The 13,780-nt window shown below is 42.0% G+C and overlaps 3 protein-coding genes across 3 annotated transcripts; 1 reads left to right on the top strand and 2 right to left on the bottom strand.

Moving 5' to 3' along the window:
- Nucleotides 1-9,312: 9,312 nt before the first annotated feature.
- Nucleotides 9,313-10,674, bottom strand: LOC9658383 (RING finger protein 32). The gene is made up of 6 exons (XM_024679115.1): nt 10,541-10,674; nt 10,242-10,467; nt 10,070-10,177; nt 9,810-10,013; nt 9,581-9,762; nt 9,313-9,436 (listed from the first exon to the last, which is right to left on the bottom strand). The coding sequence occupies exons 1-6, from the start codon at nt 10,582-10,584 to the stop codon at nt 9,313-9,315; spliced, it is 888 nt and encodes a 295-aa protein (XP_024534883.1). The 5' UTR covers nt 10,585-10,674.
- Nucleotides 10,675-11,246: 572 nt separating this feature from the next.
- Nucleotides 11,247-13,226, top strand: LOC112347845 (glycosyltransferase family 64 protein C4-like). The gene is made up of 5 exons (XM_024679388.1): nt 11,247-12,119; nt 12,197-12,593; nt 12,662-12,855; nt 12,906-12,976; nt 13,044-13,226. Exons 1-5 carry the CDS (start codon nt 11,887-11,889, stop codon nt 13,202-13,204), a joined length of 1,056 nt encoding a protein of 351 aa, XP_024535156.1. The 5' UTR covers nt 11,247-11,886; the 3' UTR covers nt 13,205-13,226.
- LOC112347846 (ATG8-interacting protein 2-like) lies at nt 13,210-13,726 on the bottom strand. The gene is made up of 2 exons (XM_024679389.1): nt 13,364-13,726; nt 13,210-13,301 (listed from the first exon to the last, which is right to left on the bottom strand). The coding sequence occupies exons 1-2, from the start codon at nt 13,703-13,705 to the stop codon at nt 13,269-13,271; spliced, it is 375 nt and encodes a 124-aa protein (XP_024535157.1). The 5' UTR covers nt 13,706-13,726; the 3' UTR covers nt 13,210-13,268.
- Between the last annotated feature and the right edge of the window lie 54 nt (nt 13,727-13,780).

The raw sequence follows: 13,780 nt of genomic DNA, 5'->3' as shown, positions 1-13,780 counted from the left end.
CTGTCCTTTTCAGCTACTGTCTTCCTTAGTCCGACACTTCAGTTTATTGGCCTACCACTTCTCAAAGTGCCACCACCATCTCAGGAGTAGGAGAGAGAGTAGGTGGTCCCCAGTTACTGGTTACTAGTTATTGGTTACCAGTTACTGGCTACTCCAAGAGGTCGGTGCTTACTCTATGGAGATGGCCACCTTTTCAAAGTGCTACCACCATCTTAGCACTCTACCATATCACTCCATCTTGCATCATTTCTACACTTACCACCCTTGGGCAATGCATCCCCTCTTCTACCTCTCTTTCTTTCTCGATCTCGGCCAATCCTTGGAGCATATTGGAAGTCATCAAGAGGTTGCATTTGCATATTACACTTCCCTGAGCTGAAATCCAGGTATGGGTTAAGTTCTTTGGGTACTCACTTTTTCTTTTTCTTTCTTTTCTTCTATTTTCCTCCTCTTTTCACACATTTTCTGCACTTTTCCTTTAACTTCACAATTTGACTATAGGGTTTCCCACCGGGTTTTCCTCTTTGTCTCCAAACTTCACACCTACCTCCTTTCTTTCTTTTTCCACTTTGTTTTCTAGAGTTTCTACTATTTAATGCAGCTACCAGCACTTGGCATCAGTAGCAGAGGTACACTCTACACTCTTCGGCGGGTTCTCACGCATCTGGAGCTAGCGCGATCCACAATGGTCGCATGTTAGGGCATGGCCATCAAGAGAGTGAGAAAGAGAGAGGGAATATTCTAGTCCTCAAAATATCCCGCATCTTCCTTGTATAAAACCCTTGCCCCACAAGGGCAAGGGGGGGCATTTTGTGAAGAGCATTGAAGCATTTTTTACATTTGAGTGAGTGTTGGGGGAGGTGCCCCTCCTTCTCCCAACACCGGTATGCCAAAATTGTGCTAGACACTGTTTGACACCATTTTGCATGCAGGTGTTGGATACGGAGAGCTAGTGCTCATGGGATTGTACTATACCCTTGTTTCATAGCATAATGGGCTTGGAATTCAGCTCTAAATTCAGGTGTGCTACATTTGGTATTAGAGCAATTGTCTCAACAATTCCTATATAATGTTTAGCGGATTTTTTGCATATGCAGAGACTTTTTTAGTAGATCCGAAGTGCCATATGTAGGATTAGTTGGATTGCACTATTCGATAAGAACATTGTATGCATGTTCAGTTACTGATAGAGGCATGCATATAGCTAGCGGGTTGGTGAAAAAGAACCGTGCTGATGATGCTAAAACCTCTAGATAGGCAAATTGAGAGGAGGAAACTTTTGCTAGAGATGCTGTGGAAGAGGCTGGGGTTGTGTCAAAAGAGGAAGAGTCAAATACTATGGCATTGTAGTGTATAGCTTAGGAAGTTGAGATCAAAAATTTGCGAAGGGAAGTTTGCAAATTAAAGAAGGAGAACAAGAAGAAGAAGAAGGAAGCCAAGGCAGCTAAACTAGCTAAACCTAAACAAATAAACTCCTCTTCAAGTTTTGAGGATGATGAAGTTCTACAATCACCCTTGGTTGCACAAGTTTCAAAGGTCAAGCTTCCGAAACCACCCAATTTCAAAGTTATGTAGGACTATTAGGTTTTGGAAAACTGGGTCTACGATATGAAAAACTATTTCATAGCAGCAGACATAGATAATCATATAAAAGTTGCGTGTGTGCAATCATTTCTCACCAATCATGCCAAAACTTAGTGGTGCTAGGTGTGTGTTGAGAAAGGGTAGACTAGAAGTTGGACTAAGATGTGGTTTTGTATCTGTAAAGAATACTTGATAGATGATCATGGTTTGAGACTTTGCATAGAGTTGTAGTGGTTAAAGCAGCGAAGAGACCTTATGCATTATGTTAATGCGTTTGCATTATAATTGCAAATATAAGTGATGAAGATGCTTGAAGTTATTTCCTAGAAGGTTTAAGTTCACTTTCTTGCAATGAGACTTTGAAGTTTAAGCAAAAAATGTACCTGGAGTGTAAGGAGGCAGCACAACAAATTGCCTTTAATCACTCACTCATGGAACAATATCAGTAGCCATATGCTATAAGAATAAAAACTCTGGGAATAAACAAGGTGATTAGAAACTATCGCGAATGTGACTTTGGGTATTGAAAGTTACCTGTCGACCAGTCCTTGCGGACACTCTTTCCTTATTGCCACGACGGCAGGAGGTCAGTATTGTTGGACCCGTTATCAATCTCCGCCTGAGCTAGTTGAGAAACTGGTCATCACATGTGCACTTAGACCGGAAGGGCACTAAGGAAGGAAATCCTAAATTGTCATTTGTCAAGCAGACTTGACACAGTGATGAGAAACTCATGATGTTGATTTGCACTTGCTAGTGTTGGGAACCCCCGTGATATTGAGCTTGGTCCCTCAATATCGCTAGATGATAGCTTACCATGTCTACCAAACACCCTCGCTATCATGCCCTTTGTGTTGGTCTCATTTCAGTCCCAAATGCTATTTATGGAAAGTGTCCAGATTTGCTCATTTGGCATATCTACAGAATGTAGAGATCGGCCTAAACACAATGGTATTCGTCCCGTGTCCAAATTCGCAATCTAAAGACATTCCATATTTAGTAAATTTCAAGCTTGTCCCAGAGATTAACTCCTGATACTAAGGGAGGCTTGGGGTGAAAGCCCAAAGTGTGTGTTCCTCAAGGGGGGGGGGGGGGATATGGGGGGTTCCAAATGTATAGTAGGGATAGTGGGTAGGTCGGGCATGGCTGACCAACCTAAGGCATAGTCTAGCTCCCGCTTGCGTGCCTGTCCTTGTTCTATGTCTGGCTTGGGTCTAAGCCCAAGTTCCATTCCATGCTAGCTAGTGGAGTACCCATGTCCTCACTGGTATGCCGAAATAGTGCCAGACTCCATTTGGCTCCATTTTGCGTGCTAGTCCTGGCATTAGGATGCTGGTTGCTCCAGGACTGTTCCAAGTCGCTTCGGGCTCCTGTCCCTTCGCTCTTTGGGCTATATGCTCAGGAGTTGCTCTGTGGTTCGGTTCCATCACTCCTTGGCTCCAAGCTTGGGAGTTTGGCACCGTCCCTTCATTCAGTGGCCCAAGGCCCTGAAACTCAGGTTCCACACCACTATCCTTTGGACACGTGGCATGTGACATGTGGCATCTATCACGTGGCACAAAGAGGGTTTAGGTTCCGCTTCGTGGTGTTATCCTATGGTAAATCACCATAGGATAAAGGGTAAAAACCACGTGCGCTACAGAAACAAAGGGTGGAAGGAAGGTTCCGCCTTGGAGGCTCACAAGCAATAGTTAACAAAAGTGGTGATTAGCAACCACCAATAGCTTTTTTTGGTCCTAGGCCCTCTATTCCTCCTTTTGGTGGTTATAAGCAGCAGCAACCTACAAAATCTGCTCCTAGTAAAACAAGTAGTGTGGGCATTACTTCCATTATGGAGAGACAGAATATAGGTCCTCGGAATGTTCCAACAAGCATAAGACAAGATCTTGTGTTAATGTCATGAGGGAAGACGGTGGTGGTGAAGTTGAAGGGGTTAACGAGTTGGTCAATGTAGACTATGAGGAAGAGAAGGTGAGTTACTTTCATTACTTTCCTCAAGTTTTTTTTGCAATCAATGCAAACACTAATCCGTTGATGTATTTGGTAGGCTTTGTTCATGGACACTGAATTTGAGTGATGACTGACACGAGAGCTACACACAGCATCATATCCGAAGACTTAGTTAAGTTGTAAGAATTGAAAGCTGAGCAGATATCACCCATACACTTCCAGTTTGTGGAAGGTGGGTAAGTAGCCGAAAAAGTTGTGAGTGATGTTTCATTAAAAATATCCAAGTGGAAAGAAAGAGTGGACTTGGTAATGTTGAAAATACCAAATTTTTAGATGGTGTTTGGTATGGATTTCTTCAACAAATATATTAAAGGGATTTATGATGTTGGACAAAGTCACATTATGTTGAGGTCAAAAGGACGTCCTGATGTGTCCTTTCAATTGCAAAAGCGCTCCATAAAGGATTGGGATGCTTGTTCAGTACTATGATAGAAGAATATTTAGAGATTATTTGGACATATTTGTTATTTTATATATCAATGATGTTCTAGTCTTTAGTGAAACGTTGGAGGATTATTTAAAACACTTAGAGCTAGTGTTTCAGAAGTTGCATGAACATAAATTGTATGCTAATGAAAGTAAATATGCTTTTGCGTGAACTTTCTTGGACATATAGTCATAATTAAGGTGGATTCGAAGAAGGTAGAAGTGGTAAAGTCTTAGGAAGTCCCGACCATTGTATCAAATATTCATTCCTTTATCAGTTTGGCAAGATATTATCACAAGTTTGTTTGCAATTTTGCTAGAATTGCTCTTTTGTTGATTGAGTTAATGAAGAGTAGTATACCATTTCACTAGACACCGGCTTGTCAATGTGCTTTTGTACGGTTGAAAGAAATCTTGACTACAGTTCATGTTCTCAAGATCCCAGATCTTGATAAACCTTTCAAAGTGCATTGTGATGCATCTAGCTATGCTATTGATGCCGTGTTGCAGCAAAATTGTGATGCTAAGGTGACATAGTTATCCCATTGCGTTCTACTCCAAGAAATTGGATGAAACCCAATGAAGATGGCCAACACACGAAAAAAAGATGTTTGCTATAGTGTTGGCATTAGAACACTGGAAATATTATTTGGGTAGATATACCAAGGTTTATATGGATAGTAACACACTGAGCTACTTGCTATGCAGCCTAAGCTTACGATGCCGAAGCAAGCTCGTTGGCAAGAGAAGCTCGCTAAATTTGATATTGAAATTATCTATAAACTTGGTAAAGACAATATTGTTTCGGATGCGTTAAGTTGTCAAACTCAATTTTGAGCAAAGTCAGCAATTAGTTCAGACTAGTTGGAAGACATTTGGGCTTCGTATAGTAGTGATCCATTGGCTAAGACAATCTTGCACTGTATGGAGTTGTCAAAGCAGAACCCTAATAGTGAAGTGGCAAATATTGCTAGTCAAACCAATATGAAACTTCACTTCTCAGTTTGGGATAGGCTTATATTCTATAAGCAAGAAAGATTGTATCTTAGGAACTGTAGTAGTTGTTTCTGCGGGAACATTATAATGTTTCGGCAGCAGGACACGGTAGAAAATGAAAGACTCTTCATTGAAAAAAGGATTTTTCTGATTTGGTATGGAAGGTGATGTAGTGGAGTATATCTGTTCCTACCCGGTATGCCAACAATGTAAGCGTAGAACTGAGAAGCAAGCTGGGAAATTATAGTGCATTCTAGCACTGGTATGGCCATTTCAGAGTGTGATACTTGATTTTGTCACTTGCTTGCTAAAGTCTAAGGATTATGATACTTTGATGGTGGTTGTGGATCAGTTGTTGAAGATTGCACACTTCATTTCAACTGTGAAAATAGTAAATGCAAAGCAAGCAGCAAAGCTCTTTTTCCATGAAGTAATGTGAGTTCATGGTCTTTTCGAAGAGATGATCTCAGATAGAGATTTGAGATTTACAAGGAAGTTTTGGGGCACATTGTTCTAGTTTTTCAGTACCAAGTTGAAGTTTAGTACAACTTATCATCCTCAAATTGATGGGCAGACTGAATATGTGAATGCTCAAGTTGAGGATTATTTGTGGTACTATGTTGTGGTGGACCAACGTGATTCATTTGGATAAAGTAGAAATTTGTTATAACAACACATTTCACAATGCTATTAGCTATTTTCTATGGGAGATGCTGCAAAGGAATGCTCATGGGGTTCCTCAACAAATTGTTGTACCAAAACCAATATCCAAAGTGTTAATCCCAATTGTTGAGACTTATATGAAGCAACTATGCCAAAGTTAGTCTAAAGATACTGAGGCGATAAGCAAAGCTCAAAATAGGTATTGACATAATAAGGATCAACATCATCAAGATGTATTCTATTAAGTGGGAGATCAAGTGTGGCTATCTTCTCGAAACTTGAATGTAAAGGGATCTTTATTTTGGAAGCTATTACCAAGATATGTTGGACCCTATTAGGTTTTAAAACAAATTGGTGATATATTTTATCGGCCTGTGGAAATGGTATTTTATACCAATTTATTGGCTCTTTACACTATAGATGTTGCATATCAAGGGGAGATTCATCCACCACCAAAAGTTGTAGATAGTGAACTTGAATATGAAGTGGAAGCTATTTTGGGTATACGCTGGCTTAAACATGCCAAACATCAAGAGTATCTAATTAAGTGGAAAAGTTACCCAACTTGTGAATTAACTTGGGAGCCTCTTAAGAATTTTACATATGCTCATGAGCTTGTCATGTAGTATGAGAATCGTAAGAAAGAATAGCTTTTGTAAATTTTGTAATAAATCTTGCAAATCAATAAAGAAATATATTTCTATAAATCAAACTTTCATTTCTCTCATTCGTTAGTACTTGGGTAGACCCTTGTTTCGTAGCACAACAAGCTTGGAGTTCAGTTCCAAATTCAAGTGCACTACATAAATAACTAGAAAAAAAAAAGGCAATTTAGTGAGGGTTTAGAGGTCTCAGAACTAGTTTATGATAGAATTATTTGGGCCCAATGACATGAACTATTAGAATATTTCAAAAATATTTTATGGCCTAAGGGATTTAGCTAGGGAGGCTTGTCTAGGGTAAAATTAAAATTTTGGAAAAATAAAAGGTGGTTCTTAATTAATCTTAATTCAGAAAATTGTTTAAATGGAGATCTTGAAGTATCTAAGAAAAATCTAGCAATTCAATGGCTTGGCCATAAATTTTAATGATCTTCACTCCAAGTATATAAATTTAAATATAGAGAAAAAGTTATGGGATGTCCATCTCAAATTTAGAATAAAGCATCTTTGTAAATTAAAATAACTATCAATATATCATATAAGTGTTACTTCTAATTCAATTATAAATGTCCCTAAGAGTTGAGTGCAATTGGGAATAAAAGTTACTTATTATTACATATTTTTGGGTTCATGGGTGGAAATGAGAGCAGAAGTGGATTTAAAATAAAGACATTTCATAACATCTTTCCGATTTTTCTTAGCCTTTGTAATGGTTTTTCCTTTTCCAAACCATCTATGATAATTAAAATTGTGGTAAAGAGAAAGAAAAAGTGAGATTCATATCAAGTAATATTGACTCTATACCCACGAAAGAATAAAAGCATTAAATTTAAGAAAAAAGTTGATAGACCATCATCAAGGTGTATAGGAAGCTCAAGTTACACACTATTTCCTCACACTACAAGATATAATTGACCTCTCTCAAGCCACATTCCACCATTCCGCTATTTTTTCCCATGCCATATTCAAACCATATTCCACCATTCTACCCAATCTCTCATTTGTACCATTTCACATTCCTGGTAGCCATTTTCTACTATTCCATTTTCCCTCTGTTATTCTATTACCACCTCATGGCAGTTCCCACCATTTCTCGCTCCTTTTATGTTATGGTGCTCCATTTCACATCCCAGGACCTAGCTATATTCCACCATTCTTTTGTCTACCACCTTTTCATATTCCAGGCCAGAATTAATTTTCTTCAGCCATTATTTGGAGTTCCAGATTTTTGTTTCACTCTTAAAGTAATGTAAATTGGCTCTTCAATATATGCTTCTCCATTGAAATAACTATTAAGAGTTACTATTTCTTATGACAATTAATTTTATAACATGTATCAAACTATTGCAAATTTGCCTAGATGGTAATGCTTATAACCTTGTGACTTACCTGATCATTCCTAAGTTTCTTTGTTGTGGCCTAGGAAAAATGTTTATACTCTTTGTAACTTTTCTGCTACTCTACAGCTTCACTGCCATGGAACTTCACATATGGTTCTCACTTCACTATTTAATGCAGTGGTAACAAAAGTTTTACAGGGATGTGATGGACTGGAGAAATGCTCCAATTTTAAGTTTGTTAAGCCCACCTAGAAGATAGCGGCAAAGTCTGATAGAAAGGTGATTTTTATAGATTCAAGTGAATGCATTACAAATGATGATGGATACAGATTGATTTGATTTTTCTAGTCGAGCATTGTGATATGCTAGTCTTGGTGGTTGATGTGCTCTGCATCGGTGGATGTGGAAGTTAGAATTACACTCTTGAGTTATTGAATTATGTGGCATTGATGATTCTGCTTGCCCATGACACCATCTACTTTCTTGGTGATTGTCTTGAGGTACCTTAAGACCTGCACACAGTATTTTGTTGTTTCTTCATCTTTTATTGGCTGCATCAGCTTGTCAATTGGCTACTTGCTTACTCCCTTGATGTGTTGAGCAAGTTCCTCCATAAAACTTCAAATTGCTAGCTCACTTGACTAACTTGTGGTTTTGTGAGCGAAGGCGTGACTAGCCTTGATCTTGTAGTGCTGCTATGGTGTTTACTACTGCTATGGTTACCTCATCTCACTAAACTGATTGACCAATGGTGTGTTGCTGTCAAATATATAGCCCATACTCCTTTGGTTCACTTAGATTTTCTTTTGTAGCCTTGTCCTCTTTATCCTATTCAGTTTCTTGACCTTAATTTTCTTGGCCTAAACTCGCCTCATTGGTTATATCTTCAATTAATGGTTTTGCAACATTTGTAGAACTCTATAACCTAAATTGTGGAATTTCTTCCACAACTTCAGCATCCATTGTTATCCTAGTGTTGTCCATTTGTGTATTTATCACTTCCCCGATGTTTGGAGAGATTTGTATTGGCATCAGAGTTGTCTCTATAAATATAGACTAATCATGTGGTGTCAATCCAGTGAAGCCCAATGGATCCATGCTGCCACTAACACCCACCAGCAGTAAAACAGGATCAATAAAGAGTAAAAAGAAAAGAACTTAACATTTGGAACAACCAAATAGCCAAAATAAGTTAGTGGTCTAAGGTCATTGGACTCCAATATAAATTCAGTGATTAAATGAAAGCATTTGAGTTGTGATGGCTTTTCAAATCATTTCAATGCTTATCTTTGAAGTGTTTATCTTTCTCAATGCATTGCAAGTGAGCGGCAGACGAACGTTGCTGAAGGAGCATGCTCTTCTACTTGATTCAGCAGGAAAAAGCTTACAAACTCAGGTTCCTCATGCTGCATCTCCTCACCTTCCAGGATATGCTTGGCCACCCTCAAGCCACATTCCACCATTCCATCAAGCTCCTCCTTTTATTCCCAGGCCACCTTCACCTTTTGCTACTTCACCACCATTTCAGATTCCCCCTTCTGGTCATTTCCCCCCATTTCATTTTCCCCCTTCTATTCCAAGACCACCTTCTGCTCCTGGTGGCCAGTTCCCACCAATCAATTTTCCCCCTTTCATTCCAGGACCACCTGGTGGCCATCTTCCACCATTTCACCCTGGTTTCCATTTCCCTCCTTCCAGTTTTCCACCATTTCACATCCCAGGACCACCTTTTCACGTTCCAAGCCAGAGTTAAATCTGGTTGTCAACCAATCCTGAATTAAATTTGGTTATCAGCCAAGTTTGAAGTTCCTGTTAAGTCATGTGATTTCTCATTCTTAAATGTCAAAGAAGTGTTTTCTTTCTGAGTATCGAATCCTACAGCAATGCTACAAGTCGAACCTCTTGTACATGGTTCTACAAATCGGGCATAAGAGCTCTGCCGATGCATGGAACGCCTCAAACTCCGAGATGCAATGGCTATGGAATAAGTGGCTGCAGCTGAGCAGGCTAAGGTTGGATCCTCCATCCTTTTGCAGCGGCATTATGCAAATGGAACAATCAATGTCATATCTCTCAATAGCCTGGAAAAATAATGATAAGCTTGAGATAGATGCAAGAAAGAACGTACCTTTTCGATCACCTGGTGCCAATTAAGATCGCTTTCTTCATTAAGATTTAAATTGTCCACCTCCTTCGTTTGATCTCTGCTGCCAAGAACATCGTAAATCTGCTTACTGCTGGCCAGAGTATTGTCGATGCTGGCCAAGAGGAGCTTCACATTGTCTTCGTCTACAGCCATTTGATCCAGCAGTCGGTTTGAAGCCGATTCAAGCTGATGCTCACACAGGTTTAGAGAGAAGAGAAATATGCAAAAAGAAAAGAACCAACCTTTTTTGCAAACCATTCCTTTCGTTTGCCTGGATCTTCAGGTGGATGTCTCCATTTGTACTCAGCGTAATCTCTCCGACACTTGTAAGCCCTGTACGCCGTCTGTATCCTTCACGAAAGCAATGGAAAGAAAAACACTTCGCTTTGATGATAAAAGCTTGGAATTTCCATGCCTTGTTGCAAAGAAGTTCTTGTACAAAGTCGATGGTATCCTCACGGCCATGGTTTGATAGTGCTCGGTCCGGCACACCGGGCAGCAGCGTTGCCTTGAGAACTTCTCAAAACGTTTCAAGCATTGCTGCAAATATTGGCACCCTGATGTGATTTCCGTGGCACTAAAAGACCATCCGTGAAGAGCTCCAAACCTTGTGAAAGACATGAGAGCAGCTGAGTAAAAGCTGCAAAGACAGAAAGAAAAAAAAAAAAAAAAAACTAAGATTGTGGCCATTTTGCAAGAGACCACTTATTTACCTGGTCTCCACGAATAAAAATTTCGTGACAAATTGGACAGCCATGCAGTGCGTCCCTCCTCGCCATCGACTGCTCGCGAGCGATTCGCCACTCTTCTTCCGTCAACTCCCCTCTGGGCTTGTTAACAAGTCCACATTGTTGCGCTATACACAAAAAAGAAAAGAAAAGCAAAGCAAGGAAAGCTCGTGAAAATCATGCGAGAAAACAAAGAGTTTCTACAAACCAAGACTTAGATGAGACAAGATTTGCTGTTGCTGCTGCTGTAGTCCTTGATGATAGCGAATCTGTGCAAACGAAAGAATGAGAATAAAAAAGAGAGAAAGAGATGATCGAGAGGAAACTTGCCATGCCAAAGCTTAAGGACCTCGTGAAGTGATCTTGGAGGGCTACTGCATTGAGCACCGCTCGCTGCATAAAAAGGATCCAACATACAATCTTCCAATAGAAACGTTAAGTGATAGCTTACGCCAGAAACATGGTGCTGCTGCTGATGATCTCTCCGCCTTACGTTGATCATTGATCTTTCGCGAGCGCCCGGATCTTAATAGGCAAAAGAAAGAAAGGAAAACGCTAGAAACCAGTGACCATAAGAACCCTAAAATGCGGGCTGGAATTTGAAAATGGAAAGAAGCGGGAAGCGCAGGCGTCCATCCGTTACAGCGCCTAAATCCGCAATTCTTCTATAAACCCTAAGGCAGTTTTTAGGGCTATTTGGCCGATAAGCACAAACCCCAGGTGGATTTTTCTCGCGATTTTGTGTCGCCATCGCCAGATCGCCATCGGCTGCTCGATTGTGCGTCTGACAAATTGGAGAGTCCCAGTGGAGGAGCTGCTGTTTGTCAGTTTCCCGGGGATCAGTGCTTTCTTTTCCTCTCTTTCGCGATGAATGCGACCGCGGTGAGGTCATTGAGGTAGACCTTGATTTCTTTATGTGTTTCTAATCGATCTAATCGATCTAATCGATCCATCCCACAAAGAATCTAGAGGAGGCGGGGGAGGGTTTTTCCCTTTTAGTGCTGTCTAGTGTTCCAATGAGTGATTCCCCGACTGTAGCGAGCGAGGGAGTTTGAGCGAATAGTTCTTCTTCCTTCTCTGTGCCTTTCTCGCTTCTAATCTTTCTTTTCTTTGCTGGTGTCTTGTGTGTTCTTGGCGTCCGTGCATGGACCGAAGTTTTTGATCCACTGCTCTTTCGTACAAGAAAGTCTAATGTGACTTGTCGCCACTGGCTGGCTCAGTGGCACACTCCTCTGGCCAGTCTGTATGGGACGGAGTTTTTGTTTTGCTCCACCACCACCGTCGCCACCACCATCGCCGCCACCTCTGCCATTGCCGCCAGTGGCAGCAGGATGAGTTCCTTGGTGGCGAGAGATCACAAGGTGCTGGTGAAAGCTGGAAGACCAGCTTCCTCCTCTTCTCGTTACTGGAGATCCCCTCTCGCCTGGTTCTACAGCATTTCCTCTTGGAGATCCAGGCTTCTTCTCGGGATCTCGATGCTGATTTTGATCTTCTTGGTTATCAGCCGGTCGATAGCGATTGTGAGTTGGGACCAAGACGAGGCGAATTTTCTTCTCGTCTCGAGGTACGAAAAAAAGCTCGTCTTTTCCTTTTCAAACTTTGGTTCTTCACTGTTGCCTATGACTCACTTTTGATTTCCAGGCACCATCGCTACACGGTTCTCATCAACACATGGAAGCGCTACGATCTCCTGCGAAAATCCGTGGCCCACTACGCATCGTGCCGCGGCGTGGATGCGATCCGGGTGGTGTGGAGCGAGAGCGAGCCGCCCTCGGAGTCGCTGCTAGCGGCGCTGGAAAAATCCATCCGCGCCGCCAAGAACAACCCCGAGCTGGAGCTCCGGATTGACATCAACGACGAGGACAACCTCAACAACAGATTCAAGCCGCTCGACGGCGTCACCACCGACGGGATCTTCTCCATCGACGACGACGTTCTGGTCCCTTGCACGACTCTGGAGTTATCTTTCCGGGTGTGGCTGAGCGCTCCTGATAGCATGGTCGGTTTCGTGCCACGGATGCACTGGGCACGATTGAAGGTAAAGATGTGATTTTTCTTTGGCGCTTCTGATGGAAGTTTCACTTTGCGTGCTCCTTGATCTTGCAGAACAACTGGAAGCAAATCTCGCCAACTTTCCGGCCGGAGCAGCCGACTTTTACGTATGGAGGCTGGTGGTCCGTTTGGTGGATGGGGACCTACAGCATGGTTCTTACGAAAGCGGCATTTCTCCATCACAAGTATCTCGAGTACTACACGCTCCAAATGCCCGCTTCCATACGGGAGTATGTCGCAAACCAGAGGTAAGCGAACGAAAAGAAACGCTCTTTTACTTGATGTTCTTCACTTCCAGGAACTGCGAGGACATTGCCATGTCTTTCATGGTCGCGAACTTGACAAACGCTCCTCCGATCTGGGTGAAAGGTAAGGTTTTGCTTCTCGCAAATTCAGCTGTGAGAAAAACTGTTTTTTTCTCTCTCTTTCTTTCCAGGAAAACTCTACGAGATTGGATCGAGCGGGATCAGCAGCTTGAAAGGCCACGATGTCCATCGCACGGTGTGCGTGAATTTTCTAGCAGCTCGCTACGGCTACATGCCGCTCGTGTCAAGCAATGTCAAAGCCGTGGGCGCAAACTTGCAGTGGTTTTGGTGAGAATCGAGAAAACTTTGAGAAACTTTCCTGATTCATGCTCGGAGAGAAAAGAGAAGAAAAGCTCCTAGAAGTCCGAGAGTTCAATGGTTATAACTCTCTGCAAATGGAGGGAAAAGAGACTGAGAAACCAAAAAAAAGGCTTTTGCAAAGAATCCTTACCGTGCCGAGCTGTGATCTTAGCAGCCGATTCTCACAGCGCTCGCGATGCCATCCCCGCCCCAAAATCACGAGACCCACCACTGCGGCGGCCGCGACTGCTAGAGACAGTAGCGGATTGGATTGGCGAGCGCGCAAGACAATCTCTGAGGATTGCCGCTGCAACCAGGCAGCCATACCCACTGTAAGCTCCTCCTTTTCCTTGCTCGCCTTGCTCTTGTCCTCCGATTCTCCCAGCTGCTGTTTAGAATCACTGGAATTAGTTGGAGCGGCCGAGCTCTTGGGATCGATCGAGGCGGTGGACATGGTGAGAACTTCCCAATCGCGGCACGATTCGTCCGCCATGGCCTCGGGATCTAAATTTGCTTCTCCCCCAAAAAGCTTTTAGGGTTTTTCAAAAAAACCGCCAAAAAGTAGCCG

The sequence above is a fragment of the Selaginella moellendorffii genome, unplaced genomic scaffold, assembly GCF_000143415.4.
Source record: "Selaginella moellendorffii unplaced genomic scaffold, v1.0 SELMOscaffold_24, whole genome shotgun sequence".
In the NCBI taxonomy this organism is placed as follows: domain Eukaryota; kingdom Viridiplantae; phylum Streptophyta; class Lycopodiopsida; order Selaginellales; family Selaginellaceae; genus Selaginella; species Selaginella moellendorffii.
This window is presented reverse-complemented; position numbering and strand designations above follow the sequence as displayed.

Coding starts and splice junctions, on each gene's coding strand:
- LOC112347846 (XM_024679389.1), bottom strand. CDS start 13,705: ATGGCGGACGAATCGTGCCGCGATTGGGAAGTTCTCACCATGTCCACC. Junction 13,302..13,363: donor TAAGATCACAGCTCGGCACG/GTAAGGATTCTT, acceptor CTCCATTTGCAG/AGAGTTATAACCATTGAACT.
- LOC9658383 (XM_024679115.1), bottom strand. CDS start 10,584: ATGGCTGTCCAATTTGTCACGAAATTTTTATTCGTGGAGACCAG. Junction 10,178..10,241: donor AGAACTTCTTTGCAACAAGG/CATGGAAATTCC, acceptor CTTTCGTGAAGG/ATACAGACGGCGTACAGGGC. Junction 10,014..10,069: donor AGGAATGGTTTGCAAAAAAG/GTTGGTTCTTTT, acceptor TGTGAGCATCAG/CTTGAATCGGCTTCAAACCG.
- LOC112347845 (XM_024679388.1), top strand. CDS start 11,887: ATGAGTTCCTTGGTGGCGAGAGATCACAAGGTGCTGGTGAAAGCTGGA. Junction 12,120..12,196: donor AATTTTCTTCTCGTCTCGAG/GTACGAAAAAAA, acceptor TTTGATTTCCAG/GCACCATCGCTACACGGTTC. Junction 12,856..12,905: donor GAGTATGTCGCAAACCAGAG/GTAAGCGAACGA, acceptor CTTCACTTCCAG/GAACTGCGAGGACATTGCCA.